Source organism: Tubulanus polymorphus, chromosome 5, assembly GCF_964204645.1.
Source record: "Tubulanus polymorphus chromosome 5, tnTubPoly1.2, whole genome shotgun sequence".
NCBI classification, from domain to species: domain Eukaryota; kingdom Metazoa; phylum Nemertea; class Palaeonemertea; order Tubulaniformes; family Tubulanidae; genus Tubulanus; species Tubulanus polymorphus.
The window spans coordinates 7965316-7991464 of NC_134029.1; the positions used below are offsets into that span (position 1 = coordinate 7965316).

At 37.8% G+C, this 26149-nt stretch overlaps 4 protein-coding genes and 1 long non-coding RNA gene across 7 annotated transcripts; 4 read left to right on the forward strand and 1 right to left on the reverse strand.

Annotated features, from left to right (window-relative positions):
- Positions 1-21: 21 nt before the first annotated feature.
- Positions 22-4787, reverse strand: LOC141904995 (major facilitator superfamily domain-containing protein 6-A-like). 2 transcript variants are annotated; one of them, XM_074793680.1, is made up of 5 exons: positions 4445-4787; positions 2963-4324; positions 2762-2833; positions 1778-1960; positions 22-1415 (listed from the first exon to the last, which is right to left on the reverse strand). In XM_074793680.1, the coding sequence occupies exons 1-5, from the start codon at positions 4533-4535 to the stop codon at positions 1273-1275; spliced, it is 1851 nt and encodes a 616-aa protein (XP_074649781.1). In that variant the 5' UTR covers positions 4536-4787; the 3' UTR covers positions 22-1272. The 2 variants fall into 2 exon arrangements, with proteins under 2 accessions (XP_074649781.1, XP_074649780.1); XM_074793679.1 differs by having other exon boundaries at positions 2762-4324.
- A 3-nt stretch (positions 4788-4790) lies between these two features.
- LOC141904998 (sarcalumenin-like) lies at positions 4791-10334 on the forward strand. 2 transcript variants are annotated; one of them, XM_074793682.1, is made up of 6 exons: positions 4791-4934; positions 6690-6797; positions 7128-7247; positions 7855-7971; positions 8155-8279; positions 8948-10334. In XM_074793682.1, the coding sequence occupies exons 1-6, from the start codon at positions 4859-4861 to the stop codon at positions 9845-9847; spliced, it is 1446 nt and encodes a 481-aa protein (XP_074649783.1). In that variant the 5' UTR covers positions 4791-4858; the 3' UTR covers positions 9848-10334. The 2 variants fall into 2 exon arrangements, with proteins under 2 accessions (XP_074649783.1, XP_074649784.1); XM_074793683.1 differs by lacking the exon at positions 4791-4934 and adding an exon at positions 5501-5718.
- Positions 10335-10882: 548 nt separating this feature from the next.
- On the forward strand, positions 10883-13235 carry LOC141906091 (uncharacterized). Its single transcript, XR_012619301.1, has 3 exons — positions 10883-11042; positions 12832-13004; positions 13088-13235. It is a non-coding gene; the product is annotated as an uncharacterized LOC141906091 (long non-coding RNA).
- Positions 13236-19507: 6272 nt separating this feature from the next.
- LOC141906125 (glycine receptor subunit alpha-3-like) lies at positions 19508-23099 on the forward strand. Its single transcript, XM_074795334.1, has 7 exons — positions 19508-19588; positions 20049-20269; positions 20410-20492; positions 20713-20850; positions 21559-21711; positions 22191-22435; positions 22621-23099. Exons 1-7 carry the CDS (start codon positions 19586-19588, stop codon positions 22930-22932), a joined length of 1155 nt encoding a protein of 384 aa, XP_074651435.1. The 5' UTR covers positions 19508-19585; the 3' UTR covers positions 22933-23099.
- Positions 23100-24827: 1728 nt separating this feature from the next.
- On the forward strand, positions 24828-26149 carry LOC141906018 (thialysine N-epsilon-acetyltransferase-like). Its single transcript, XM_074795161.1, has 5 exons — positions 24828-24943; positions 25084-25135; positions 25286-25351; positions 25628-25770; positions 25863-26149. The coding sequence occupies exons 1-5, from the start codon at positions 24878-24880 to the stop codon at positions 26061-26063; spliced, it is 528 nt and encodes a 175-aa protein (XP_074651262.1). The 5' UTR covers positions 24828-24877; the 3' UTR covers positions 26064-26149.

Below are 26149 nucleotides of genomic sequence, written 5' to 3' on the forward strand. Positions count from 1 at the left end.
TAACTGTTATACATGTACATACAAATATTTATTCACAAAACTCTCAAAAATATATGACATACCGGGTACTTTGTATACAATATTCAGCATTATTAATCACCAGATATCTACATGATTGTCAAAACAAACATCTTCAACGCAATTTGCAACCATCTAAAATACAGTAAACTCTACCTTAAAATTTCACATCGGTTGAATAGTACTACTTTTGAGACAATTCAATAAACATATTCATCATTTTGAGACGCGGTCGCTGTAGTTGACCTCTCTTAGGTCTTATCAGACCTGAAAAACCCGCTAGAGTCTACTGTATTTGACAAACGCCAATAGATAACAAAATCCCTAGCTATATCCGATCAGGAAGTCTGATGAGGAGGTCCGCTCAAGATAATAACACTTGAATTGACCACTTGCTCAATACTACTTGGAAGAACAACAGTTATCGTCAACAAACAATTAAAGGGTATAGCAAACAAATACCAATTTACTGGAATGGAAGGTTAGTGTTTATCAAACAATAATATTTGATCACAGAACAGTTAACTATATCAGCTGTATAGTATGATTATCTGGTAAATACAAAATAACATATTAATATATATTTGCTATAATATATTTGAGTCACTGATATGTATTAACAAGACAAAGCAGCCTAGCTCTCATCGAACACGTAAAACGGCGATAGAAATATTCAAAACAGCATATTGACTACATCGATCAATAACAGATAAACATTTATCATTTGAACAAAAGTTAAGATAGCATGAGATGACAACAAAGACTCTTTCCTCTTCAACTTTAGTTCAAAATTCGAAATTTTACCAAATGGAATCCATGAACAAGAAACCGCTGGTCCCAATAGTCGATTCTAGTCAGGAGTCATATGCTGTCGGCTAAAATATGTAGTAACAAGACAGATATATTCATCCCCCAAAAGTAGTTTCATTTTGATAAAAGCCATAACAAATAAAACTGTGTACCGCAATAAGCGCCAGATACAAGTACCAATACTTAACATAAATGTATAAACGACTAACGCTCAATGTACAACATCTGCCACCGTACAGCGTTTATATCTTGTAGTGTATTTCTAAAAAAGTCCTGAATAAATTTTAAAATACATTACGAACGTTAAACGATTAAAATCAGTTTTCAAACTTTCAGAATCTGCTTCCGGTATAGATTTGTTTTCTCAACTTGAGAGATCACTTCAGAGATGAAAGCTGGCTAACATAAAAGAAATATGTTTGAATAGCAGCCTAGATTCTTCGGTTAACTTGCGGTTTCAGCTGTTGTAAGCTTTTGTTCTTCAACGGTCGAATCAGTTGTACCAGAAGTCGGATCACCATTTTCTAATAGACGATTGTCATTATTAATCATCGTTTCGTTTGCTGTAGGAACATTTTCACTTGAACCTGTCAAAAAAATCAAGAAATAATATCATAACGATTTAACTCTTCTTACATGATCTTTAACTACTCTTCTTTCCAAAAACATTGAAGAAGCAACTGATTTGAGATATTGTTGATGTAACAAAGTAAATGTCAGTCCCACTATCTGATGATAGGGTTCCCGAAGAAGCAGATAGATGAGAAATTCATGAAAATTGAGGCTGGCAAAAATTCAGGATCGGAAAAATATATTAGCAGGAACTCAGAAAACAATTTTCTTTTAGTCACAGCAAGTCAACAGTCTGGAAATGGTCAGATCATGAGTTAGACAAGCTTTAATGAACCGGTATATGTGATTCATGTATTCACAAAGAACTTAGCCTTACCACGTTTGTCAGCGTCAACTGGATGAGCTAAAGTTGGAATGTCGTTACTTTTGATGAAACAATTCTGAACTATCACAAACAGAAAGAGACTGATGGCCGCTAAAATGGCCTCCGATATGAATAGCACGTGACCTCCCCATCTTTCGTAGACAAGTCCAGCAACTAGAGCACCGATTCCTAACCCTGAAAGTAATCAATTATAATATCCGATTATCATCAAAATAGCAAAAAATATTGAGTCGAATACTTCAACAACTCTATAGAATCTTGTAACGTAAGTACAAAGATACATTTCGATCCAACTTTCAAACAATAGTGGTACATGCATAGTATAGTACAAGTACTGCATACCAGTAATACCTCACATGAACATCATTTGCCCAGTCCCAAGTTTTTCCTATCGAAAATACATACATCAGTACCTCCCTATAGCAAACAACAAACAGTTTCTGGTACAGAATTTTCAATTTACCTCCATATAGTGAACAGTGGTAATTGTGCCAACCCGGCTAATAAGTCAATTGGCTATTCAAAATACTCATTCTGTTCAGGTATTGTTTAAAACTAACTTGACAAGTTGTGACCGCTTATTCCTTGTGTTATTGACAAGATTAGTCATTGAAATCAAATGAAAGTATATTTCAGTAATGATATAGGGCGTTTAGCTTTACATGTAGTTGTGGTATTATAGGAGGATTCTAGGGGTTCCCCCACGTCATCATACGCAGACCCTCCCCTCCCTATAGGCGGCCTCTATAGTGAACATCTCCGATAGTGAACTCTTTTTGCTCGGTTCCACAGGCATTCACTTACAGAACTTTTAATGTACATCTAGAACAACCACCCCCTGATATGGCGAATGGCAGGGTTAATTCACCAGTGAATGTATGATCGACAATTGACGAGGCATGAAGTAGAGTTGTACTAAAGCAAGAAGATACTACGTCGACCGCCTAATTTTGCTATAAATGAAAACGAGCTTACCGAATCCGAAATGCGTGCCGCTAACCAGTCCTTGTAGCGTCCCGCTCATTCCGGGAGGACTGATTTTGGCAGCGTACGTCGACGCAGCCGTGTACATCAGACCGAACGTCAAACCGTGCAACAATTCCACGGGTAAAATAAACCATGGATTGAACAAAAACGCTATACACAACAGACGTATAATGAACGCGACGTACGCTACGTACAAACAGGCGATTTCGCCGAGTTTCTGGATGATTCGACCGGCGACGAAAAGCACCGGCACTTCGCCGATGCAAGTCATCATAATCGACAGCGACAACACGAGCGGCTTCGCGTGCAAATCTTCTAAATGCCAGAACATGTAAAATATGACAGACGCGTACAGAAACCCGAACATGAAAACGCAACAGAGGAAACAAACGATGTGCAAACGCTTGAGTAAACGCGATACGTTCGTCAGAATCTTCGAACAGTGGAAATTCTTCGGCACGCGTAGCCGCGACGACGCGAACATCGCACCGACCATAATCGAGGCGTACAGGTAGATGTTCAACGAGAAGTCGTTCGTCGTGCCGCGGCCGGCCTGGTACGCCGCGATGACGAACCCGATCACGGCCGATATCCCGCCGAATCCGATAGTACCCCACAGACGCTGGTTACCCCATAGGTGGCGCCGCTCTTCGTCGAGCATGTCGTACGCGATGCCATCCGTTAAACTGCTACACGGCGAAAACAACGTGTGAGCGATTAAAACGATCGCGCACGTCAGCCAGAACGTCGCGCCATAACGTTCCTTTTTTTCCAAATTCTTTTTCAACTCAGGCGCGAATTTCAGGCATCGGGTATTGTCACATTTGAATGAACAATCGAGTTCGTTATCGCCGTCACCACAAGTCAGCCTTTCGTAAACATTGGAAATATATTGCAAATCGTTCAAGTAATACTTCGCGCATGTTTCGTTCAATTGAAATGGCAAAGAAGACGATGCGCGTTTTAATTCGCCGTCATTTTCGAGCATTTCAATTGCGACTCGTGTCTCCGTCGATGAGAAGTTTGTATTGTCAATGATGTTAACCCCGATGTTAAACCGTCCACTTTTCGTATCGACACTTCTATCGCAGGTGGATATATTTCCAGCACCGGATGGCGCATTTTCTAAGTATTCATACAGGCAGATTCGGTCATTTTTCGAGGCGCCGCAATCAACCGAACATCGAACCAGATCGTACCGACCATTTATCGACGTATTACAATTTCCCTGGTGTAGGATTTTGTCGATAAAACTTCGACATGCGTGAACACCCTCCGTTCGACACGTTAAATTCGTCGAGACGCTAAACGTAGTCGTAATCGGAGTCACCGCGGGTACCAATAACAGGCATAAATGTACCAAACCGTTCGTGAGACAGCACAGCATCAGTATAAGCTTGTGGCGGTTGATTTTGTCGGCGAGCATGCCGAACAACGGACGGAATATGAAGCTAAAAAACGGCATCAGCCCGGTGATAATCGAAACTTCTGACGCCGAAAGCCCGATTGAACGGAAAAATACGGACAGATATGGAAGTAAAACGGCAACACCTGAAAATGAAGACAAAAACTAGAGATAGACACTACTAGTACTACTACACAACTACAGAAATTGTGAAGAAAATGTATTAAATGTTGAGAATTTTTTAGTGCGCTGTGGGACTTAAATACCAGCAAAAAATACGAAGTACCAGACTTTCACTGGTAATAAATGCCTATCGACAGTCATCCTGCGACGTAATTCTTCCCATCTCTGAGCCATTTTCGAGCCTGAATATTGATCTGCTAAACGAGAACAGCTGATAAATCCATCTTGTGTTGCAGACTCTGGCACGTGAGTTTATGCTCTTGGCGCCGTCTTGCGGAATTTTTGAAAATCCTCATGAATATATATGAATTACATGAATTGTATCTAATCATCATAATTATGGCACATTTGTTGATAAATCCGATTATAAAAATCGGTGTGTTTGTACGACCAAATAAAATGAAATTGGATTGAATTGGTCCACAATAGTTTAGTTGATTGAATTGAATATCCAAAAGCCGGCTTCGTAATTTTTTATTCCTGAAAGGAAAACGACGATGAATTTCGGTTTTTTAAGTTTGATGCTCGTAGGGTGTATTGTAAGAATACAGAGTGAAACGCTCACAAAAACAGGTATAGATATTTAAACTAACAAAAAGACAAATCGCAATCAATTCAATCAAATTAAATTTTATTACTTAGTCTACTGCAAATTACTCCAATTTGTTGACTAATGACCACAGGTCCTCCTTATAACCGAGATGACGTAATTTACCGATATCAACCGGGATGACATGAAATATAGCATATTTATTTATTCCTTATCGATTTTAACACTTGAAATCATGTTATATCAGTAATAAATACCTTGAACCTTCTGCTTCTACTAGAGTCATATTTTACATATTTTTCGAGATATTTTGTAAAAAAAATTTTGACTTCATGTACGTAATCTCGGTTAGCAATGAAATAGAATTTGATTGCTCGACGATCTCATCTCGGTAAAGTTAAAAGTTATTTTTCTACAAAAATATCTGACAAAATATGTAAAATATGACTCCAGCAGGCATTTATTACTGATATAATATGATTTCAAGTGTTAAAATCGATAAGGAATAAATAGATATGTTATATTTCATGTCATCTTGGTTCATCTCGGTAAAATACGTTATCTCGGTATTAAGGAGGACCGATGACCACAGGGGCTCGTATTTGAAGTTTGGGGGTGAACTGTAGCTTAGATCATCCAGTTTATTTTTATACATATAGTACCAGGGATACTGGATGATCTAAGCTACAGTTCACTCCCAACCAAACTTCAAATACGAACCCCTGTCCTAATGACTGTACTTGGCGCACTGCGGCATTGGGTCAAAAAAGTTCAATCGGTTTATGAGAAATATCTGGATTTGCCCAGGTGTGTTCGATTGGGCTGACACTTGTTTCCCTGTTCTTCAATTGGTGAACTCTATAGTCTGAATACCAGTCGTTGTTACCGGTTCCCTACAACTTTTTGTGTAACAAGTTGTTTGTGGAACGACCGCTAGGTACTAGACTAGTGAACTCTACTGCTACCACGCACGCACTCTCTCCCTGACGTCAGTGTCAACTCGGTTAAGACTGATATAACCTGACTGGTCCATTCTCATTTGCCAGGTTTCGGTTGCCTCTCATATGCCAGAAGAACTTCATGCCAACACAATCACTGGCCGAACTTCCCTTCATTGGTCTATTACACTATTGGTCTATTTACAAGATTTCTTGGAAGGGCGGACAGGTTACCGCTCTTACTTTAGGCAATCAGATCCGTTGCTTTGTTGAACAAATTTCCCAGTGAAAAACAACACATTTGATTGGCTTAATGTATAATGTCTATTTCAACTTGACTTGAGAGCATACCAGCTGGCCTAGCTCAGACCTTTATCAGGTATGTACCATCAAAACTGACTGAGCTAGGCTAGTCTGAATACCAGTCGTTACAGTTCCCTACAGAATACCGTCGTTGTTTGTAGAACGACGGCTGGGTACTAGACTAGAGCTAGGCCATCTCATATGCTCTCAAGTCAAGTTGAAATAGACATTAGACTGGTGGTCAAGAAATGGCGGGCCATGAAATAGACTTATGGTAGAAGTACAGCCATGGTTTGTGTTACTAACATGGGTTTCGGCGGGAGGCAATCAAACCCTGGCAGGTGAGGATAAGTCGATCAGACCAGTCCGGTCAATTTCAGTCATCCAACCGAACACACGTAACATATTTTGAATATATTTATGTAAAGATGGTCCATGGATGATATCTCTATTAGATCCAAATTCGTTATAGACACTGTCTTGAGAGTTTAGTTTCTCAATCGAATTTTGATTATTAATGCACCATTTATCTTCTAGGTAAAACAGTTAACAACAAGGATGTTAATAAAACGAAGAATAGGGAGCGTTCACATATCAACTCTTGTTTGGATCTCAATGAGAATACATCAAAATCAAAAACATCAGGTACTACATTCGTATACAGGCCATAGCTAGTATCACGAAAGTGAGCCCTTTTCAGTCAGAAGTATTCTATCGCTGCTTTGCTTTGGCAGTTCTTTCTTTGATAACCAAATAATTAGCTTCTGCGTGACGAACCTGAATAGCCGTAATTCTGAATTACTGGTGTGTAATCTTTAGAAAACCATCTACCAAGCACTTTCGATGATTTCATTAGATAAATGAAAGTTGTTAGTCGATTTTCAGTTCTAGAGATATCTCGCTTGAAGAAAGCAATTCGCCTCACTCGAAGTCGTTGAACTGATTTACCCGTTAAATGGCTGTTCCTATTTCCAGGAGAGGTGAAACAACTGAAGGAAGAAGTACTTAAAAAACTTAGTGAAATCTACCACGATGTGATTCAACCACTCGAAGAGGCATATAGATATCAAGATACGAACAAATTACCCATATCTGGTAAATTGTGAAAATATGAAAACAATACATCGGGATGCCAGCACTCACCAGATGGCACAACAAAAAACTGGGTCATTTTTAGCGAAATATTTATACATTTTCAGTGAGATTTGGACTTGACTTTAAAAATGCTATATCCAAAAATTGTCAAACAATTTGATTGAAATTTAGATGGAAATTGAAGGGTAACCTGGTGCCACTTTACGATCTTGCAGATCAGTACTGAATTGTCGCCATAGTAGCGTTGCCGGATTCACATTGAGTCTTTATTTGGTACCAGTCAACTTGGTAAACTGCTCAAGAATTTCATAAAAATTTTCTTGGAAAGACATTCATCTCCCCCAATCGTCAACTTGTTATCCTGTCAGCTCGGCGAAATATTTACTGTCTATCACTGCTGAGGTTACAATATAGTAATACAGTAAATTGAAAGCTCATGACTCCTCATCCAAAATATAGTTTACTGTTTTTAGTTGTTAGATCAGGTGTGAATTGATTGGATGTTCTCTATCAATTTACCCCTCTTCCTCTTAGGGAATGCTTTTCCGTTAACCCCTGACGGATTATTTAGTTGTTTACATAATTTCTCGAATGTTTCATATTTTAGATGCAGATATAAATATGAAACCGATGGTGCTATTTGTCGGACCGTGGAGCACTGGGAAGTCGACGATGATCAATTATTTGTTGAATATCGAGCACGATGAACATAACCTGATAACGGGTGAGTAAATTCAATAATTTTGGTGAGTAAAACGTTCCGAAGAATAAAGATCAATGAAATGTATACAACCTCAATCATGGTACTGCAAAAAAATTAGATACACAAATAAGCTGATGTTCAGAGGGGCTTTTCGGTATAGGAATCTAAATTCTGACTTTTGACTTTTGTAACTGTATTCTCTAGGGGCCCAGCCTACAACAAATGAATTCACCGTTTTAATGCACGGTAAGCATTATAAAAGTGTAGAAGGTATGGTGTTGTCAGCTGATTCAACGAAATCGTTTTCCTCATTGGAATCTTTTGGCCAGGTAAGTTTACGTGAATATAGCTGGTGTAGCTTACAGTTCCGCACACCTTGTGTAGTTAACTTGACCGGCATTAGACCAAATTTGTGTTATTTAGTTAACTTAAAACCAGTGTAATATAGTGTCAAAAATTTTATTTGGGTAAGTTTGATATAATCAGGGACCAGCTCTACAGTTCTGAGTTAAGATTTGACTGTGAGTTGACTCATTGAAAGTGAACTAACTTTAACTCAGAGTTACCGGTTAGTTACTCTAACCCACAACTGTGGAACTGGGTCCTGGATGTTATCAACAGTCCACATGTGTACATCATTCCCATAGTACTGGGAATAGATGGAAAAGATTCACTGTGGGCTTGGAAATATTTTGGAATTTTTCTCATCCGGAAATTCATTTTATACCTCACGTACCATTCCAGGGCAACTTTCTTAGTTGAAAATCACCTCTATGAACCAGTGAATATAGAATGTTGACATCACTGCAGTACCATATATGGTATATGTGACAGTATATGTTCATTACTAGAGACCTCATTTGCAATTCATAAATTTAAAATAACTTTGAAATAATTGGCAATTCATTTACATGCCACATGTAGCTGTGGTAACCATCGACATAAAATGTGATCCAGATTTTCCATGAATTGTATCTAATTTTGTTATTTCGTCTAGGGATTTCTCGAACGACTCAGCGGTATCGAATTGCCGAATCGTTTGTTGGAGAAAGTGATTCTCGTCGATACGCCCGGAATTCTCGAGAACAAAAAACAACAAGACCGCGGCTATCCGTTCAACGACGTGCTGCAGTGGTACATCGATCATTCCGACCTGATATTCGTCGTTTTCGACCCGACGAAACTGGACGTCGGCACCGAACTCGAGTCGCTTTTCAAACTGTTGAAGGGACGCGAGTCGCAAATTCGAATCATCCTGAACAAAGCCGATTCGCTGCCGACGCAGGAGCTCATGCGCGTCTATGGAGCGTTGTTCTGGAATCTGGCGCCGTTGATCAACGTGACCGAGCCGCCGCGCGTCTACGTCGGCTCGTTCTGGTCGGAGGGTTACAAAGATACGGGCAACGTCGACTTGTTGAAAAACGAAGAGATCTCGTTGCTGCACGACATGAACGACATGATCGAAAATCGCCTCGAGAATCGCATCGCGTTTCTGCGGCAACGCGCGATCATGGCGCGACTGCACGCGTTGATCGTCAATCAATACATGCGCGTTTTCGATCGGAAATCGAGTTTCTTCGGAGATTCGGAAGAACTCGTTCAGAAAATCGTCGACGATCCGCAGCAGTATAAAATATTCAATTCGGTGGCTAATAACGCGCGCGTCAGCAAATATGATTTGCCCGACCCGGAGATTTACAAAGATTTCTTTTCGACGAATGCGGTCAATTCGTTCAAGCCGTTCGCTCAGCTTTGCGGCTATTTCAAAGGCTGCTTGCTGGACAATGTCGATAGGGCGATCGATGAAGATTTGCCTTCTTTGTTGAGAACAGTTCAAGACAAAAGGGCGTTATATTCGCAAAACATGAAAGAATCGTCAAAGAAAGTAGAATTGTGAGGTCATATTTGATTTAGCAATTTCTGAAAAATCATTTCTCTAGTCTCAATATATGTACTCTTGACTGTCTCTTAGATTCGACACCACGACCCAGTTCCACAGTTCTGATTCAGGATTTGACTCTTGAGTTAACCAACTCATTGAAAATGAACTAACATTAACTCAAGAGTTAACTCATGACTGTACAACTGGATCCAGACTTTAATCTATATATATTTCAGTTTTGATTTTGATTTTATTTATATGTTGTACGTTTCACATTTTCATAGAAATCTTTGTGTCTGAGGAAAAAATGATTGAATGTTGGAAGTGGCTGAAATTTTGTGTGATATGCTTTTAAACATGATTTCACAAGTATTAGAATACCATTGCTGAAGATTATACCATGATATGTTTTATATGGATATATATTTGTTTTAGATTATGACAAGCATTCCACAATTCACAATACATCTAAAATCTTTATGTTGTTAAAGAAATAAATTTTATGAATCACTTGAACCCGTTTTCTTGCTTACTGCAGTTGATTTTTATGGTGAAGTGTTGATATCACAGGACTATTTGAAAAGTTGGATAGTTGACACAGTGACTATGAGAAGTTGATTGCTAAACACAGAAATACAGTGATAGCACTGGACTTTGTTAACTCTACTCATTTAAACCTTTTCGAGCAACTGGTTATGACACACACATAAATGATTGGATTAGTAGTCAAATTTGTTCACCCCAAAAACCTTAGCGTCTGATGTACTCATCATAGAGTGACTGAGATCACTGTGGATTAGTTCTACCGGCAACCACGGCCGGCAGTGATCAGGATGGATAATCCATTTTGGACAATTCATATTAGCCTCTGATTCAGATTCTAATTATAACACAAAAAGTGACTCTTTATTTTGAGATGGTGAATGTTCAAAAAATGTGTCCGACGTTCCTGAATAATGATTTGAGTGTTTCACGATTGACATTTAATGGTTTCACTGACAATAACCCGTAAAAAACATCAAATGGTTTCTGGGGGTAATTAGTTGCACTGACAGGGCTATCGCCACTAGAAACTAACCTCGACCTTGTGGTGTTGTCACTTGTGAATTTATCGAGAGTTTTGATCAAATCCACGCTGATCAGAATACAGAATAACTATGGGAATTATCGCTAGACTCGGCTCAAAGCATTTCCAACAAATGAAAAATTGGTAAGAGATTTTATACCGAAATGATGGCGTCAAAAATGTGCATTTCATTTCGAGAAATAGTCTGTGCGTACTGCGTTTACTCTTCTGGCTGCTGTTTAAATGATCAAATTTAGTAGTAAAATTTGCACTATGATGGACTAGACACTGGGCCCAGTGTAGTTACCTAATCGTTGGTGGTAAGTTTTTTAGCTAGTGTTATTAAAGATTAGTGTTATGGTAAGGTTAGGTATAGAAACCATTAGGGACAACTGTCAACTGCAGTCATACCCAGATATGGGGCCAAATTCGGTTTTCGTATCTAGTCGACTAGTGGTTGGAACTAATAACTGAATGCTTGATTTCGAACTATTTCCGGAATATAGTTCCGACTAACCTATTTAGTTACCCAATCGGGTTAGTTAGTTACCTAATCGTTGGTGGTAAGCTTTTTATAATCGGATGGGCTTATACCAACGTTAGGGATGACAAGGGCCAAAACTCGGTTGAAAAAAGTAACACTTCAAAAATATACTTTCTATTCACTTCAGTCCATAATTAATGGCTTAATTCACAAACTAACACAGGTACCTTTCGAAATAATCCAATTTTATGTATGTTTCGAGTGATTAATCAACAAGCAAATTTCGCCATTAGCCGCCATTTCTCTGTATTGCACATGTGGCATGATAAGACAAGGGGACCTACAAGGATTTTTATAAAACTTCCAAGACGAAACGACAATTTTTATTTTTGATGGTTTTCCAACTTACATTTCAAATCTTCGTGTTTTCTAAGATAAATAATGAAGTAATAAATTTTGGTAAAAGAAAAATGGGAATAAGTGTTGATTTCTTAATTTTTTCAATTTCGTCGTTTCGCTTCGTGAGTTTGTGCTGTTGTCCTGGCCTCAGTCCACAGGTGCCAGCACCTCCAGTAATTTTCAAAATGGCAGCTGTTGACTGGACGGAAATTTACTCTCACTTTACGGCCGATTTGCACATGGATTAAGATCGTCAGGTGAGGTGTTATAGGTATCAGACAAACTACGAATCTGTTGTACGTCGATTACAGCAAAAATTAGACGGATATCTTAAGAGACAATGAAATGCCAGGCAAATTACTCGTCAGTCAAATTGGCTGACGAAGATTTCATACAAAAATGACCTTCCCATTCCTGACTGTGGTTTGTGAAAATATCCGATCGTGAAACTAAACCACAGACAGGTTACTGACTACCAATCGGGTAAGATTCAAGAATAGGGGACTAGTGGTTAGGATTAGGGTTAGGTTTAGTTCCCTAATCATCATTAATTACTATATACATTACTATCATTATATATCATCATTATCAATTACTAATATTATTACTTAATTGATTACTATCACTACATATATATTGCTATAGTCCCCTATTCTTGAATCGCACCCCTAATCGTTGGTGGTAAGCTTTTTATAATCAGATGGGCTTATACCAACGATCCCATACAAAAATGACCTTCCCATTCCTGACTGTGGTTTGTGAAAATATCCGAACGTGAAACTAAACCACAGACAGGTTACTGACTAGTCTAGTACCTAGCCGTCATTCCCCATAATGGGTTATAGGGAACCAGTAACAGCGACTGGTTTTCAGACTAACCCATCCTAGGCTGTCACCATGCATATGTGGGTCTTTGATTTAAGAGGTAACCGCAGTTGGAAAAGAAAAAGCTAAGATGGTTTAGACCAGTCTTATATCTACAGCCATGATTGTGCAACTTTTTAGGTGTAGGCCTACATCGTAATGACCCTGGTTTTCTTGTGTTTTCAGGGTTCCTACTCTGACAACATTAGGAGGTACAGCAACTTTGGTCGGTCTTTACTTCACCGACTGGAAACTTATATGCCAGTTTATACCTATCTATGGATCTAAATATAAGGCTGAAGAATAAGACGTCATTTATTTAGGAATTAGAAACAGCCATTAATATATTAGTAATACAGGTAAATGGAACAAATTATAATGCAATGAAATCGAGCCCTTAAAAGAAATGGAAACTTTTATCGTATTCATTTGACTTTTTCAGAACTCGAAAACTACAATGATGCTAGAATTTAAGGACAACTTTTCCCGGCAAAACTAATGGCAGTTACAATAAATAGCGTTAAAACAATTTTTTTCTATAATATAGTGTGTTAATATGCGTGCGTTAATAAATTGAGGCGTTAATAAATTGAGGATTTGTTATTCTACTCCGAGTCGTTTCACTTTTCCAACGGAAAACGAGTGTATTTTCCTGTCAATGTCTTTACTTCTGTGGCAGTATGGCCACTATCTACTCAAGTATCTAGCTGTTGTTTCCCATCCTCCCTCGGCAATCAAGGAGAACCTTTAACAAGGGTTTTCAGACTGCCGGCCACATACCTAGACATGCGTAGAATTACCACACCGGAACGTGGAGAACAAATAATGAGATAAAAACCAACTATATGCCGATTAAAAGTTTTAAAAAATCGAGAATTATTCTATCAAAAATTGAGAGATGGCACGGCGTTTTCGGTTTTGGGGAGTTGTGGTAGATGTGTCGTGCACTGACTTGGGGCGCCGTTATCTACGTCCGGGCAAAAATTCAACCCTGGTACGCGAGTGTAATTCGACCTCTGGCAACTGAGTTCGTTGCGAGCAAAATAGGTTCGAATCCTGAATTTTAAAACGATTGGAATGTATAATTGCACGCATATGAATGCTCACTTGGCATGATCCCTTTGAATAACAATCTTTATTAACAAAAATGATTTTGGATTCAAATTTCAAAATCCTTGCTAGATAATGATCTGCTCTCATTTTTTTCAATCACATGCAAGTGAAAGGAATGGAAGATCTTGTCGTACTTTGATAATTGTAATTGGGTCGGCTGATCATTTTCTAATTTTAGAATTCACAATATCTAGCTTTTTAGACCGACGAAAGTTTAAGTTTATTGTCGGTTTCGCCCAAGCAATCACGTAGGCCTACACCTAGCACTGAGGATGTCGTCAATTTCAGGCGCGGCATTAGCGGCCACATTAGCAGCTGCCGAAAATGCTACTGAAAGCGTCTTAACCGCCGTCGACACTGGAATGAAAGCTTTGAGAGAACTATCGGAAATCTATTTCGAAAACGAAGGAATAATCGCATTTTGGAACGACCAGAAAAAACGCGACGCAAGAGCAAAAAAAGAGAAAACTTATCGTCACGGACGTTTTACCGTCGATAAAGACGATGGAACTTGGTACGGCTGCCTCACACAAGTAGCTTGTTTGGCTAAAGGCTACTCACCAGACTTTTAATTCACACAACAAAACAACCGTTGAAAACCATGCATATCACTGGAATATATAAAACAATATACTTGCTTTCGAAGGAACGACGATGGTATGGTGTATTTAGGGAATAAGTTAGAATGTAGTGAAAACAATGAATAAAGGTGATTACACATACTGCTTCATGGATTCTTTATTTTCATTCTGCAAATCTGTAGGACTTGTAATTGACTATTTCTGGAGTTATCTCCATTATGTAAGCGACGAAACTAAGATAAACACGGGTGTATATTTGTACATATCATATTGTGGTAGTTTTTTTGTAACAACAAATCATGGATTGCACTGTCGGAAATATACTTGCAGTCGATTTATTGCGTGGTCTAGATTTGATATCAGACTTTTTATCGGGCTGGAAGGTCTTAGAATGGAATGAAATTTGTTTTGGTGGAGATCCGAAGTCACTCGTTGAAACCGATCCAAAATGAAAGTTTTTAATGGCATCAAAAGTAGCCTGAGGTATAAGCAGCTGATATGAAATAAAAATCATCGTATCGAATGGCAGGATTCGTCTTAATTGGACAAATTGGAAAAGCGGAACGATAATTATGACTCTAATTTACCGAATTACGGTTAATTGAACCTACGAGCAAATTTATCTCAAGCTTATTTCCCCGTAGACTTAATAGATTAGATGGGGGACAGGGTGTGGTCGTCTACTATATCTGCATTGGTATTCGATGATGGAATTCCAAATATTTTTCTAACGGCCACCACCACAGTCGTGGTAGCTGGACAGCGACGAACCGTGGTTGTTTTCATTTTGAAAATAAACTCCTTATCTCTTTTCTGATTTCCTTGCCCGTAATCAAATAAAAGTACAGATTTGCCGAATAGTTTATCATAAGAATGTCGGCGAATACAGTGTAGAAGTTCTTTAAATCTTGTGAATTGCTCCGGGCAATGATAGGGTTGATTATGTTAATGGGAAATGTCGTGACCAAGAAGACGAAGCACAGTAACAGAACCAATCTGGTTATCTGGTTTGAGTTTTTCGATGCTTTGGTCGATTCTAAGTTGCCTTGTTTTCTTAATAAAGTGACTGATGTTATAGCAGATAGGATGGCTATCGAACAGAATGGACCCATCGCAAGGAACAACGAAGTAAACAGGGGCCTGATGATATGGCTCTGACCACTGTTGATGCAACCAATATCGCTGACGCTGATAGTCACAAATAAATAACTGTATATCAGTGCTGCAGAACAGAATACGGCGGTACACAATGTCGAAGTAAATTTCGGTCTCCATAAACGTGGACCTTTAAACGGAAAGCGAACCACGCACATTCGTTCCATGGCCACTAGAACCAACGTCCACGGACTGACAGTTAAAGCCACTACTGTGAAATACTCAAAAAATATACATTGAATTCGCGTCGACGGTTTGACCAGGAGTCTCCCGTAAAAAGCGTAAGAGGTGATGTTGATGTACTTGAGGGAATACGTGCACAGGACCATAGTATCGCAGACGGCCAGCTGAACGAACATCCGACTGAAGGAACGCCGCCAAAGCCTACGTCGACACATGACAACAACGATCAGAAGATTACCGGTAAATCCGAGAATAAAGCAGAGACCGATGAACACAAGGTAGAACCAGAGATAAGTATCATTTATCGCTGTTGTTACCACTACGACGTATATGTTGGTAGGACTGTGCATTGTCCGGTTCTGAATTGAAGTCATTTTGTCTACCGTAAGAACGGAGAAACTGATCACCACTGAGCGAACAAGACGGCAGAGATAATATATGTATAAAATTGCTTGTTGAAAATTCTAAATTTAGACAAATTTTGATTTAATCTCTGAATTAATCATTAATTGTATTAGTCTTATATTCCATCTCATATTTTCATATTAACGTACCGGTACATACACACATATACATACACATATATAGTTTCATCTTATCATTTCATATATAAATCTAATCAATTGCATTGAAAAGAAATGCTGTTTTTCTTCTATTTCTACATCGCGAGAAGGAACACGAAATACAGAGAAAATGATATGGATTACAAGATTTATGAATCAAATACACAATAATTGAATATATGAATGTAATTGAAATAACATTGTGTTATAATAAAACCTTCTATTCAAAGTGTGAAATCTGTAATATAACATTAAGTCAACTGATTGAGGGATTTATTATCAATTTCATTCATCAGTAAATACATTCATCATTTTGTTTAAAAGAGTCCATCATAAAACAGTATTCATATCATAAAAGTATTTCAACGGTGAGGTCATAAGACAGAAATTCAATTCCCTTTTCTTCGAGGTGTGAAGTTTATACGACACCTACCAGTATTTTTCGAACAAGGGCTCGTAAAAAACAGATCTTGACCGTTTTTCTAACTTCATAAGGTGCTAAGAATTTGATTTTCGGTCGATGGTTTAAACCGTCGAGACAGTTACAGCTATTATCACGGTGAAAAATATCTCTCACTCTCTCACGCGTACACAATCACATAAGATGGGTATTAAATGGTGGATTTGGATACTTTTGTCTGCTGATTTTAGATGCAGGCAAGTTTATAGTGATATCTATAGAAAATTGTCGTTTAATGGGATAGGTGGACGAATTTTATCTTAACTTTTGGGTTGAACTTATTGCGGACGAAGCCAAGATTGTGGGCTATAAGATTGTGGTGAGGATACTTTTTAGATCGTAGATTATTCGTGTATTTTCGTCAATCGATAAAATGGTAGATAATTTCAATTCTATCCGTAAATTCAATTAACATTATTTGCATAAACTGTTGCGAAGAAGCTCATATTGTCAGGTCAGGAGTTAATCGATAAATGTAAAATAAAATTGAAATGAAAGTCACTAAACTAAGTCCAAGGCGCAGAGGAGCGAAAATTGTGCTGCCCCTTCAAATTTTCCCCAGAATAATCGCCCCCAGACAACTGCCAACACGCACATTGCTACCCCCAACCTCGAAAATTTACCCCTGGGGGGATTTTTTTTCTTACAGGGAGCAATGCTACCGACCTAAATGTTATGCATGTATAAACGTATAGGGCTAAGGTCACCAAATAATACGGGTTCCAGATAACATTCAGTTATAATCAGTTTATTTCATGGCGGAATGAGAATCATACAATAATTTTGGCTATTTTCTCTAGATACAGGGTTAGTAACACAGAGTAAGAAGGATAAATGGATATTTCGTGGCTTTCATGGAGTCGGCTTATTGCTGCCAAATGGCTCTGATTTCTTTAGTAATCTGTAGTTGACCACCTACAATTAATTACCCACACATTGAAATTTCGTTCTCGGGAAAAATTATTCCGTTCGAACAAAAAGTATTTCTTCCACACGAAAAGCATCCGGCGGGGCTCTATAGGCGAACGGCAAAATGCAATTTCTGAAAATCATCCGCACGGGATGAATTTGACGCAGCGACTTTGCGTAAGAATTTTTCGCTTTTTGTGCGAGAGCCCTAACTTATCGTTGAAGTTTATAATAAAACTACAAAAAACAAAAGTACTTGTCTAGCATTAATCATTTCGATTGGTTTTGAATGATATCTTTTTATACACTCCACCTTATTTTTCTGGGCTTTCTTAACCGAATTTGATTCGAAAAATGCTCACTTCAGCTATTTGTGCAGTCACACATTTTAGTTGGTCAATAGTCTGTCTGAAAATGTTCTCAGCTTCAAACTTGATGGTTGGAAAAGCCGGGTCACATCGCCATTCCACATACAATCCTAACTCTTATTATAAGAACCTCAAGGCATTTTATGAAATGCAATCTCTGTGGCATATTTTTTTATTTATCTGTGTCCACACATATAAGGAGAGTATTCTCTTCTACCTAATACCATCACCATGAATAGTATCTTTGATAAAACGCAATTTTAATTTTGACTTTATCGCTGGGAATGTGAGAAGTCTATCCTTTTTAAAAGTTTTTCTTTTAATACTGAATCTAGTTTTGCAGTGAACAGGACGACAGCTCAAACGATCCTAAATCGTATCCTTGACCCGACGGTATATCAAAAGTACTACCGTCCTTATGACGGCACAGGTAAGAAAAATGTCCGATAATTATCCAAATTATTGGGGGAAGTCGATATTGATTCAGAGAAGATTATTTCGTTCCAACGAAAATATATATCTATTTATTATTCAAGAATATTCATCTTCGGGGTTCCATATAAAATTCGACCGACGGGCCGACTATATTTGTTTTCAAAATCAATTCCCCTATTTAGTTGCCGGTAGCTGTGGTGGATTTTTAAGGAACACACCAAATAGATATAAATCAAATCTATCAACCATATCAACGAGAGGGACAACCATCTCTATTTGAGAAAACGAATACTTAACAAACCTTAAGCCTACTAAATCGTCTTCGAAATAAAGGGCCAACTTTTTAATTATAATTTCGCAAAACTGCATGTATTGCAACAAAAACCTTTCGACAAATCGTTTCCCTTTGCCAGTGCCGACGTCCTGAGCACCAACAAAATATATTTAAATTCCTGTCCGCTATCCAACTCCGTTTACCTTTTGACTTCGGCTCATAAAATTTGAAATTAAAATGTCAACTGCTTTTACATAGCCACCCAGACCTGACTCACGATAACATCCTAATCGTGTCGCAAACAGCTAAATTTATCAATAATAATCTCTAATTCTTTCCAATGACATCATACGCTCAATTTTCATATTAACTCAGTGCATATATTTCGTCTTTTTTGTTTCATATCTGTAAAACAAGCCTAAGATGTGCCATGCAGCACTTGATATATCATGTATATGATTGTAATCCTTCTTCAACAAATCTAACAAAGACTTATTTGATTAAGAAATAAATAACGAGACGAGTAGTACCACAGGGTAACTATTTATCTAACGCACGAACTTTCGCTACGATTAAGAAGCTTCATCAGGTGAATCTAAATCTGGTCAACACGGCTACTCTACGAATCTTGATTAAAAAAACAAGTCTGATTTTAACAAAATTGGCTATCATAAGATAAATGCAATCTGAAGTAACGAAGAATTTAGTGCATACTGCGCCCATTTATACGGTATATATCTCAGGGTATTATGGGCTTGATGTATAAGCATCCATCATATTCATATTTTACGGAAACAATGTATAGAAACTGTAAAATTGTTTCGTCTTTTCTAGCTAAACCTGTTGCGGTTAGCCTTAACTATCATATAATTTCTATAAGTCACGTGGATAGCTCTAACATGGTAAGCATATCTAAAAAATAACGCACAAAGTTCGATTTCGCTGATTCGATCAGAAAAAAACATGTTTAAAATTCATTCTAAAGTTGATTAGAGAAAAGTTCACAAATAAACGGTCACATTTTTAAAGTATGTCTGTAATATACGAAGATAAAATATATCAAAAGCTATGGTGGCTGATAAGGGCCATGAAAATATCTCTCGACGAAAATTTTTTATTTTTCATAACGAAATTATTTTCACTACGAATATCTCGAATATCTTCCATAGTTGAATCATTATCACTCACGTGAATATTTCGAAGGCGATTTTCTTTCATAACGAAATAATTTAACTAATACAGTACGAAATATTGTCTTTTATCTGCCACCATAGACCATAGATGTGGTTTGTGATATTTGGACGTGTACTGTGAAAGGCAGAAAATGTATCACGTTCTTTTGTTCAATTTGCTTAATCTCAGGAATATCAGATGAACATGTTAGTGAGGCATTACTGGCATGACCCGCGCCTAGCGTATCAGCACTACAACGATTTTATCACCGTACACGCGAACATGCGAAATGAACTGTGGCTGCCAGATACGTTCTTTTCAAACGAGAAAAAAGCCCTTCGCCACATCGAGACAACTCCGAATGTTCTCCTTAGAATCTACCCCAATGGAACTGTATTCTACAGTTTGAGGTAATGATAGATCATTTCCAAGTATGTAATTTCGATGATATAGATTGTTCCGCCAAGTCTGACATGGCCAGCTTGACGGCAATGGTTAATTTGAGTGCTCTTTCACTGACCTAAACAAGGCATATACATATATTTTATAGGATTACTTTGACGCTTGCATGTCACATGAACCTTAGGAATTACCCATTGGATACACAACGATGTTACATTTTCGCTGAAAGTTGTAAGTTCCATCATCCCCTCTGCATTTCTGTAACGTAAAAATCCATAATCCTATAGAAACAGCTCTTATGCGCTCCACAAGATGCTGTCAATCTAAAGATGTGTATTCCATATTCCAAAGTTTCGGAGCATAGTTCGAGAAGGCTATGCTACCTTATCAGTTCACTTTGCGTTAGAAAAGTTGTCGAGCCTTAGTTGCTTCAATAAGTTATTTTGTTTAGATGCGTTTACTATGAAAGAGGTAACGATGAAATGGTTTGGCGGTGCTGTGGAACATAACAGAGTGGAAGGTCTGACCCTTCCAGCTTATACAGTCGCTGAGATTCGAGCCGGAGAGTGTCACACTCACTATTCGTCGGGTACGTCCAACCCAGTTGTGACAGACGTCTAGACCATATAGATGAAAAAGCCTTTTGTAGCCGTAGATCTAGAATCCAATCTTTAATTACATCTAAAAGAATTGATATCAAAATGGAAAACAAAGTGAAGAAACTAGCGGCAAATTTCAAATGATGATTTTGTATTAAAGGTGGTAGGCCTACCGATATTCTATAGAGATAATATTGTCCATCTATCATATGGTGTCTGATTCGGGCCATACTAAAAAGATTTTCTGTAGGTTAGAGGAACTATAAGAACATTGTAACATTTGCCCGTTTTTTGTTTTCTCGCGCGAGAAAACAAAACATTTTGGTTTCGAATTGTTTTGTGAACAGCGAGAGGCTAAATAAAAAATCTTTAATTAAGATTGGCCTACTTTTTGTTTTCTTGCGCGATAAAAAACTTGAACTAGGAATTCTCACGCGAGAAAACCAAAATGTTTTGTTTTCTCAAAACAAACAAAAGAATGGACCAATGTGAACATTTTTATCGTCCGTTTTTATCTTTAGCCGTTCAGGTCAATTGTTTAGTATCGCCCGAATCAGCCACCATAATATACAGATCCAAATCAACCTCAGAAAAATCTCAAGTACATAAACTCGAAGATATTCTTATATTAATGTATGAAGTTGTATTCAAACGCGACTGAATATCGGCATCACCCATCTTTGATTTCGTACATGCAGGTTCGTATCCTTGTCTAGTGGCAGAATTCTCATTCGAACGCCGGATAGGTTACTTCCTGATTCAGGTGTACATACCCAGCGGATTGGTGGTAGTGTTATCATTCGTTTCATTTTGGATTGATATCAGCGCCATACCGGCCCGAGTCGCTTTAGGCAAGTATACGCTTTCATTTTCTACTATGGTGCAAATACTTTATAACTGCAAATTATTATCGAAAGACAGAGATTATCGCAACAAAGCTTCCATTTTGAAGAACATTCGTGAATTATCATTGTTGAATTATCCGTGGCAGTTATAGAATAATATGAATGATATCATGCTTACTTAGTCAAAGTGTTTACACTTAATTAGGTGTTTACAATTAATAAGGAACAAAATTATTATTACAGATGGCGTTACGTTTTGTTTTTCACAATACACTTAATACAGTTTCCCATCGATGATTTTAGAATTCATAGCAAGTTTTTGCACGCCTTTTGGCCTCGTTCAATGGCTTTCTTTCTTAGTGGTAGTTTTACAGCAAATATAGCGTTTTAGTTTGTGTGTGCTATCATTATACAGAAAATATGTAATAGGGTTATATTAAAGAATAGTAAGTATTGAAGTGTAAAAGGCAGTTTTATTTTTCAAGGTATAATGACCGTGTTAACGATAACCACACAAAGTTCGTCAGTGCGCGCGGTTCTACCTCATGTGTCCTACGTGAAAGCTATCGATGTTTGGATGTCGGCGTGTCTCGCATTTACTTTAGCTACGATTATCGAATTCGCTATATCCAGCTACTTTTTTCGCGCGGACAAAGACTCGGCAGTCATAAAGACGACCGACAAAACTAAGGCAACAACGACCGACAAAGACGACAAAAACGCATCAGCTGTAAGTTCGTCTGTTTTTACATTTACTCCTTATGTACTCTCTAACTTGAGACTATCCTCTTCAGGGGTTCGAGAATCTGATTGTAACGAATGACTGGCCCCACCGAACCCAGGCAAAGAATAATTTTTTTAGTGTATTGGAAACACACTGTCAACAGAAAATATAATCTATTCTTGCTTTTTTAGAATCGGCCATCAGCGGACTGCAACCACAGTGAACTAAATCTATCGGTCACTGATAGTGGAATTATCGTCGACGGCAAGAATCCGAAGTCAACAACTCCTCGACCTCAGCAGCTACAACATTCCATACCTGGCTATATAAAAAGCCTCTCAAGATCTGATTTGATGGAATTCAGCTCAAGATTCATTTTCTTCGGAGCTTTTACCGTATTTACCATCATATACTGGAGTTATTACTTATTGAATTCTCGCATCGACAATTCACGAGATACGTATGAAAATGTGATCACTGTATTCAAACAAGCACCCGTTTAAAAAAAACCATACGTGGACGCTGTTTTCACGTGAGTTTCACTGGAGCCGACCATTCTTAACAGTGAATTGGACAATCGATCCTAAAACGTCGCCGATATTTTATCATTTTCATAGCGATAAAAGACGATTTGACTTCGACTTCAATAATCGCGTCTCTTTAATCTATATAGGCAGAACATTTATTTCAATCGTTCTCCAATGATTCAAAAACAATTAATACGCATGCGTGTAAATTAATTGCTTATTATATGATTGTAATGTTTTTAAATGAGTTTTACTTTTAGTTTCGGCAATTTAACGGTTTCATTTTTCCATATTCACCTTTCTTAAAAATGAATAAAACGAGCTTCTAAGATGGTAACGTTTGATTTATTCGTTGGTTCTATGGCATTGTCGGCATACAATCCGGTCCACACTCGTTAAAATAGTGTTCCGTGTTGGAGCAACATTCTTCGTGCGAAACACCCGGCCCGATGCAACCTTGAACGATGCAAACGTAACAAGCGTTATTCTCGGCCGCGTTTGAGCAGCCTTGAACTCCAGTAGCGACGAACAGCAATCCAGTAAGCAAAACCAATCGCTTGAATCCCATGTTGAATGTTGATTTGTCCTAAAATGAATACGTAAAATATCAATATGCGTCGAAATAGAGACCAAATGAGTCTGCATTAAGATTTATCGAAATATAAATTTGAAATGTCACTGAGCGAATTATCCTGAATGAGGGCTTCCAGATCCCCCTTTCGTAACTCGAGGATAGTACCCCTTTTTAGCGATCATTGCCCCTTATTTCGGGTGCTACCCTTCAAGCTCTGGATCCGCCCTTGTGGAGGGAGACTATAAAATACCTCTTATTTGCAATCAACAGAAAATACAAACTTGGCTGAATGAAATATAACAAAGTTACTAACAATACATATATGTACACTATTTACCACATACTAATTATTGGAGGTATATATACATCTAAACCTTTCTTTATGAATTTTGCAAAGTGGATTGTAGGATTTTTCAGAATATCATTAATTAGATTGTAATTAAAAATAAAATGTAATTCATCGCCTAAAACATCACAAGCGGAACATAATCTTTCATTTCTATTTAACTGAAAGTGTGATAATTCATTTACAGGCAAAAGGTACCCAATTCTGAATTCGAATAAGTTTATTACTAACCTGCATGATGTGACGTTCCCATCGACGGTCGTTTGGCGAATCTTCAAAAACAAATTCGCCTATTATATAGTTGTTTGAATCAGATAAAAAAATACGATATGATAAACAGCTACGAAACACAACTGGTTATCAACTTCCCATCTTGCGAGTCTATCCGCCTCAGAAGATTTGTATTCAGCGATATTCAAATATGGCGATACCGATATTTGAATATCATCACCATCGAGAATCTATTGGAATATATAAATGTAAAACAGGATTCTGAAGACTTGAAATATATTTGAAGTGTCTGTGTTGTCACGATATTCGGCTTTTTTCAAAGAATCGACTAAACTTGCAAAAAACTAAGATAATTTCAGCCTTCGGCAATTATCGGCAATAGGCACCTAAAGAACGCCTTTTCCTAAATGTTCACGGAACTACAAAAAAAGGACACCGTCCATTCCAAGACAACAAAGGCAAAAAATAAAAAATATACAAATAAACGGAATATTTTATCAAGACAGAATATAATAGACCTTATTCACTGATATCATGAGTACTATTCACATGCGTCATATTGGCCGTCAACTGCGACTTCTATACTTCAGATAGTTGCTTGCGCTTGGCAGCCAGTATGACGCGATGTGACTTCAGACGAACAGGGTTTATTATATATATGCGACACATAAACATATCATAAACATATATAGGTCAATATCAGCGCAGCGTCAACGTGTACATTGCCCATTACTGTTATATTGATCAACACTGAATCATATATATCAAACATGTCTGAGTATAAGATACGAAAAGCGGTAAAAGAGGACTGCAAATGTATCCTCGGTTACATTAAGGTAAGGAAACGATAACCTTCGACAAGAGATTCAGATAAGGTACTTGCACCTTAGTGATTGAACGCGTCAATTCTGTCGTATGATTCAATTTTCATTCAATGATTATACGTTCCGTTTGTTATGTGTTGGATTATTTGCAGGAATTAGCAGAATTTGAAAAAATGTTGGACGATGTGAAGATATCGTCTGAAGGTATGTTTTTATGATATATTATACAATATCACATTTTTGTTTCTCGCTTGATAGATATATAGACCTTTAAATGCATGAAAAACGGTATTCATAGCACTTGACGTGCATCAGCCCAGCTATACATGCAGATTCGTTTATATTTCAATTCAGATTTAGAGCGAGATGGATTCGGTGATAAACCGCTTTACCAATGCCTAGTGGCGGAGGAAAATACAGGTAAAATACAACATCTAATGAACTATAGAGTGGAACCTCGTTACAACGAACTTCACCGGACCAGAAAATATGTTCGTTAGAAACGATAGTTCGTTAAAATCAGTGTGAAATTGATTACATTTTCTTACTTGAGATGAAATTTTATAATTGTTATATCCGATGAATCGTTGTATTCGAGTTCTTTATAATGGGGTTTCACCGCAAATACTAACATTGAATATACACACAGTTCTACGTGTACTAATTTTTTGATAACCGTATGGTAATTAATTGTAGGCAATAAAGTAGTGGCTTACTGCTTTTACTATCCCATGTATTCGACATTTGCGGGACGGTCGATTTACTTAGAAGATTTATACGTAACGCCCGAGCATAGGGGGTTTCGTTTAGCTTCTAGTCTAATCCGTCATTTGAGCAAGGTAAGAATTAAGCCATTTGACGCTGGTTCCAAGATCGTTGACTCTATCTAACCTGACTCTAACCTAACCAAAAGACCAACCAATCCTTGTAGATCGAGCTGGAAAAAGGGTGCGCAAAAATCAGATTCGCCGTACTGGAATGGAATGAAAGAGCGTATGAAATTTACAAATATCTGGAAGCGGATGATCTCACGGAAGCGGAACGATGGCGTTTCATGACGTGGAATCAGGAGGCAGTCAAAAAATTGGCGTCTGTCGAACTTCCTCCAAATATACACGTCGACATGCAATAATCTACGCCTTTATTAAAACATATAAGGGATATTTCGGGTGGTTACTACCACCCTTCTTCAGTCTAAAAATGATTTTTAGACTGAAG